General features: G+C 41.2%; 1 protein-coding gene across 1 annotated transcript in view; it reads left to right on the top strand.

The window, feature by feature from the left end:
- Positions 1-766: 766 nt before the first annotated feature.
- The window catches only part of LOC104943579 (adipolin-like), a 31,753-nt gene continuing 25,892 nt past the window's right edge, over positions 767-6,627 (top strand). The window contains exon 1 of the mRNA XM_010769029.1: positions 767-946. Coding sequence (XP_010767331.1) covers positions 767-946 — 180 coding nt within the window. The remainder of the gene's footprint in view (positions 947-6,627) is intronic.

The raw sequence follows: 6,627 nt of genomic DNA, 5'->3' as shown, positions 1-6,627 counted from the left end.
GGCTTGATGCATTGTGGGAGATTTAGCACGAGTTATTTTAGAAGAGCTACCTGTAAAGTCTTGTGATTGCAGTGAGGAGTCCAGAAGAACATCACAACTTGACCTCATCATCTCCTCTTGGGCTTTTTCTTCACTCTGCATCCCCCGCAGGGTGCATGGTGTTCGGACACTCGTCTGCATCTTCTGGTAAACATTGCCAACTTTTTTTTATGAAGCTTTTCCACACAACTTTACTGGAGACTGGATCCACTGCTCAGTGTGAGAAACAGCAGGAAAGGGGGGGAATATTGCCATCCATCTCCAGCCCACCCTCAGCTTTTGGACGACCCCTCCTCTCTGTCTCTTCTTTTGCCCCCTGTACCCCCCCACTCCCTCCATCCCTCCCTCCCTCCTTCTACACCTCACCCCCCAACAGAGCAGAAAGCGTGAAAAATCTCACTAATGGGTTTATTTGCTGTCAGATCTGCGCCGATCTGTCATTCCCTTGGACCATTCTGCTTGACACATTTCATAGTTGAGTAAGCCTCCTAGCTTTCTGGCTAGAGTTATAACACGGTGCCCCTGCAACGCTGGCTGAGCGCTCATCAAGAGGGAGAGCGGCGGCAGCAGTCAGTCTGACAGTCTTTTGGACGGGGAGTCCCTGAAGCTGCATTCCTACAGTCTCCTCTGAGTTTGTGAGCCTTGTGGGCATCCTCAGCTTGTCCTTTCGCAGGAGATCCGGGCGGTTTCTGCAGGGATTCTGGTGCTGATTTGACAGAGTGTGAAGATGTGGTGTGGGGCTGGGCCTCTGGCCGTGGTGGCTGCAGTGTTTTGGACTCAGTGCTTTCTTCTGCATGGGGTGGATGCCAAGAAGGAGAGAAAAAGGCCAAAGGAGGTCACACCACAACAGACAGAGACCTTCAACGCTACCATGTCCAACAGCGAAGAGGTCGGTGGAAGCGTCAAGGTAAATCTCAATATGAATCTGATATTTAAGCGTGTTGCATATCTGTTACATTCATGCATTTCTTCATTAGGATGAAATTGCACACACAAGTGTTTGGAGTCAAGCTGCAGAAATGTGAGATATGTGCAGATTTCTTGTCAGCACAGGCAATATGCAAGGCAAATTAATGATGGCAAAGGTAGAAAGCTTTGGACAGACAGGTGTGCCCTGCCGGGTCAAGCTTCAGACAGTTAGACGGAGCAAAATGTGTGAAACGCCAAATGGATGACTTCCGAGGTATGCCAGGAATGTGGACATCTAAAAGCTGATCAATGCATCAATTAGCGCGCGCCGCGGGTGTCTCACACCAATTTCCCGGCTTAAGTGAACAAATCAGGATGTAGGAAAGTTACAAGTATCAGGCAGAGGGAGATAAGATTCAGATACAATAAGATAAGATCATTAATTACTCTGAAAAAACCTGTTACGTTGACTTTAATCAAATGTATTATGTCAACAGATTTCACACAAGGTTAGTTGAAAGCAATAATATTAAGTTGAAATAAAAGATATTAGGTTCAACTTAATATTATTGCTTTCAACTAACCTAATACAGTTATGTGAAATGTGTTGACATAATAAAGTCAATGTCTAAGGTTTTCAGTCTAGAAGTTGCTATTTTCCAGAGAAAAATGGAAAAAGTAATCTATGTAAAAACCAATGTTGTTTTCCTTAAAAAACAGCAACACTGCATTAAAGTGGTTCAATTTATTATACTGTATAAGCAGGAAATACAATCATAAACCAAATAAATCAAGAAATAAAAATGTTTCCCGAGAGAAAAATGGAAAAAGTCATCTCTAAGTAAAAACCAATGTTGTTTTCCTTCAAATAACCTCCAGCAAAACTGAATCACAGTGGTAAAATTCATTTTTTTAAGCAGCAACAGTTGGCCCCTGTTATTTATTGGTTTCTTGCTGGTGTTGCATATTTGCGAGGGTTTTCCAACAGGCTATTTGTTTAGCTTCCAGCCCACCCATTATGTTGGCATTCTCATATAACTTTTCGCTGCCCTATATACCAGCGCTCAGCTCCGACCAGCCGCCGGCCTCCAACCGTAACCTTCCCCGCCTCAAAACCACGCGGTGAGGTCTCCTTTGTATCTGTAAGAACACATTGTAGGTGGTTGTGGCTGCCGGTGTTTATTTGACTTGGTTTGGCCCTGTTAAAGCAGAGGCTATGAAGGATGACCTTGTGTCAACCCTCAAGTCTGATGGAGACGCACCCCACTGGGGGGGCCGGGGGTGTCTTCACTAACACTATTTCCAGTGGTGTAATGTAACTAAGTATATTAAAGGGGACCTATTATTCAACTTGTTCATGTCTTTTCTACATCAACATGTGTCCCCTCTGTGGAAAGAGACTCTGAAAGTTTCAGGAACAAAGATTCTCTCTCTTTTTGTCCTGATCCATTTCTATAAAAACCTGTCTGAAAATGAGCCGATCAGATTTTGGCCACTTTATGATGTCATAACGATGTTTTGGCTTGAGTAACCATTAGCCAATCAGCAACCAAGGTAACCAAGGTTATCACCTGAATCTCCTCCTAGAGCACCTTTGTGTTCTTTTTAACCAAATCTCTCTCAGAGGGGCGTGGGGAGGGGAGGCTGAATCATCACGTTAATCGTTGTCTACATAAGCTATACTATGCCTAAAGCAGTGTGTCCTGATGCTCTTCTAGGTATCATACATCCTGTCAAACAGAGGGGATTATGGGTAATGCTACAAAGATCTTTTTGGTGTTTGGAGCCAAACACTTCAGAGACATGTTTTGTATATATCTGAGACCTATAATATATTGATGAAAAACAGTATAATAGGGGACCTTTAACTCAAGTACTGTACTAAAGTACAATTTTTAGGGACTTGTGCCTTTGTTGAGTATTTCAATTTGTGTCAAGCTTATGCATATTCATGGCCAGGAACGGAAAAGTGGGAATTATTTTAGAAAACAAAAAGGCAGAAATATTCAAAAGCAACAGTGATGGAAGAAGTATTGTTACACTTACCTTAATACAAAGCAGTGGAGTAAAGTAACTAAGTAGATATACTCAAGTACTGTCCTTAAGTACAATTTTGAGGGACTTGTACTTTACTTGAGTATTTCAAGTATTTGCTACTCTCTTTACTTCTACTCCACTACAATTCAGAGGTAAATATTGTACTTTTACTCCATTACATTTATTTGATACCTTTACTTTGGAGATTTGCCTAGATGTGAAATAAACAACACTTTTCATAACAAATACTGCACTTAACTTTATTTAATTAACATTTTCTTTGTGGTTGTTTTTCTTACAATCTGTGTTTATGTGCATCATATACAGTACACACCAAGGCAGATTCTTCGTATGTGTAAACCTAGTTGGCAATAAACCTGTTTCTGATTCTGAATCCGACTTTGGTTCCACCTGGAGTAAATCCACAAGCTACCCTGCAGTATACAAAGTCATTCAAACTAGCTGGTAAACACTTTAATGATCAATAATTATAAAACATAACATATATATTATTCTGAAATGGACCAATCTGCACAATGACTACTTTTACTTTTGGTACTTTAAGTATATTTTGATGCTAATACTTTTCTACTTTAACTTGAGTAACATTTTGAATGCAGTACTTTTGACTTGAAACCGAGTATTCCTACACTTTGGCACTTCTACTTTAACTTTACAAGATCTGAGTACGTCTCCCACCTCTGACTGTTCCCCCTGGGGTCCCTCTGCCATGATGTAACTCCTGGGAAAGTTATAGGTGGGCAGATATTTAAAGACGATGTTGTTTCCCAGCCCATTGATTCTGTCATTCACAAGCCCCGGTCTGACTCCGCTGTGTCTGGGACATCCGATAGGGGCGGTGCGGCCCCGAAAAACTGGGGCAGCATGCCTATAAGCCCCTCACAAAGCCCCATAGAAAGGGTCCTGAAAGGGAACACCTCGGCGAGGATTAGCCCCCCGCGCCTCCCTCTCTAACATTCTTTTCATCTCCTCTCCCACAATCAGAGGGTAATGACATAATCACACTTAAGACGCAGTGTTATGCCAGATAGTGTCTCTGCCAAACATTGTCACCTCTGATGAGAACCTGAGCTTGACATCTGTGGAAGTGGTTGTGTTTAAGACTGTATTTTGTTGATGGCGCAACCCCCTTAAAAAAAGAAGTAGAAGAAGAAGAAGCATGCCACACAGGCAGTGGTGTAGAGGAACTAAAAGGATTTACTTAAGAGTACTTTACTTAAGTACAATTTTGAGGGGCTTTACTTGAGTATTTCAATGTTTTGCTGCTTTGTACTTCTATCGTACGACAATTGTACTTTGATTCCACTACATTTGTTTAATACCTTTAGTTGGATTAATGATGTGAAATATAATCAACTCTTGAATCAGACTTTAGTTCCACCTGGAGTAAATCCACAAGCTACCCTGCAGTATACAAAGTCATTCAAACTAGCTGCACCTTTACCAGCTGTGAGAACACAATGAGGATTTTACTTTTGGTACTCAAAGTATATTTTGATTCTAATACTTGTTTTACTTTTTACTTGAGCGACATTTTTGAATGCAGGACTACAGAGTATTCCTACACTTACTTCTACTTTTACTCAAGTACAAGATCTGAGCACTTCTCCCACCTCTGCACGTATGGTAAAAAGCGGTAAAATTGCTTTCTTTGGTTAAATAATAAGTTTATCCTATTACACATCTGTTAGATCCCAGAGAAAACAACACGTCGTCCACCCTCTTGGCGAGAAATGTGTGTTCTCAAACAAGCCAAACATTTACGCTCCACATTTACATGTTTCCCCCTTGTGCCCAGTGGAAACAGTTTCTTATGATGGCATACGCTTTATGTCTGACCAATCCTGTGTGTGGGCTTCTGGCAGCGTGTTCTCCGCATTCCTCGGGAGATTTTCCCATTTTTGAAAGTGATCACAATACCGAGGTGTGGAGTTGTGCCGCCAGTGGAATTTCTCTAATGAGATGATAAGTGAAGTACACTTTCAAACAATCTCTGTGAACCGTCAAGTTGTACTTTTTTTTTTTTGAAAGAGCAATATGTCAAAGGTGCATGTGTGTAAAGCCTTATTGCTCTGCTCTCCAAAAGATGAGAGGAATCTGTCATTGTGGAGCGGAGAGGGATCTGTGAGGGGTCTGTGATGGCTGTAATTGAGGGAGTCAAGTCAAACATCACGCCTGGCGCGTTGAGTAATGGCTGGGTTAAGCCCCAGGCGAGGGTTTTTGTTTCCTCTCTCTCATCCCCAGTGATGATTAATGCAGCAGTGTGTGGGACCTTTTGGATAAACTCATACATAAGAGACAAGGCCGAGTCCCACAGGAAACAGCGCCACTGTGAGAGCACACTCCTCTCAAACACTACTGATGGTGTGAACTACCTTCAGTCAGTGACCTCTGCTTTCAACATGTCCGACGACTAAAAAGGTCCTTTCACATTTAAAATGACCCAATGAAATCATGAGAGAGAAAGCAAAGTCTTTTCTGGAATCTACAAGTAACATAAACCACACACAGTGTTATGTTTCCCTTGCACAGACATAGAGCAACTGTTTTATTTGGATTCATTTTGATTTATAAATAGCTTCAGATTGATTCCAGAGTTATCGCAATCCCTTAATCTTGCCTGATTCTTATCATGCGCCGGTCCTGTTTCTGAAACCATGATTTCATAATGATTGCAACATTGCATTGGTCAACAATGGCTGTTTAATTAACAATGGATGATGGCATTTTAGATGACCTTCAAAATGCATAATAGTCTGTTATACAAAGAAAATTGTGGTGACACTTAAATATTTAGTGTTGCAATTCCCTATGGAAAATATAATAGATTCCAAAAACATTATACCAAAATTACATTTTGGGAAAAACGCTGACTCGTTTTCTAGAAGAGAACAAAAAATATATCAACTTTCTTTTCTGTACAGTGAATATGAAGCAACATCCAGCGGATGGTTAGCTTAGCTTTAGCATAAATACTGGAAACGTAGTAAACATCTAGTCTAGCTATATCCGAAGCTAACAACATTTGGGGGTTTATACCATTCGCTTGCACTCTTTTAAAAGCTCTGGTTTTTGTACACTTTATAAAAACAATTTAGAATCACACTTTTAGACAGATATTGGTTCCTTCTAACAGAACAAGGCTAGCTGTTTGCCGCCATTTGCAGTTTTTATGCAAAATAATGGTGCTAGCTGCTAGCTGGCTCGCTGTTTTTCCCACATGCCCCACCCCGGAACCTGCGGTCTTCAGCCTCCACTCTCTGGAACGCTCTCCCTGCGGAGATCCACAACATCCCCACGCTTGACGCCTTCAAAAGGGCCCTCAAATCCAAATCCCATCTGTCTGCCAAGGCCTTTGGCTGTTTTGTTTTGTCTGTATAACTGTTCGTCTGACTGCTTTTTGTTTTTGTTATGTTTGTTATGTTTGTTTATACTCCTGTTCTTCCTTGTAAAGCGACATTGGGTCTCATGAAAGGCGCTATCAAAATCCAAATTATTATTATTATTATGCTAAGCTAAGTGTCTGCGGCTGACTTCATATTTACCAAAAAACCTGATAATGGTACTGATGTTACATCCTGTTCTAGGCAAGATTGTAACTGTATTTCCTAAAACACTGGA

The sequence above is a fragment of the Notothenia coriiceps genome, unplaced genomic scaffold (genome assembly GCF_000735185.1).
Source record: "Notothenia coriiceps isolate Sejong01 unplaced genomic scaffold, NC01 NC01_scaffold00006269, whole genome shotgun sequence".
Classification (NCBI taxonomy): Eukaryota; Metazoa; Chordata; class Actinopteri; order Perciformes; family Nototheniidae; genus Notothenia; species Notothenia coriiceps.
This window is presented reverse-complemented; position numbering and strand designations above follow the sequence as displayed.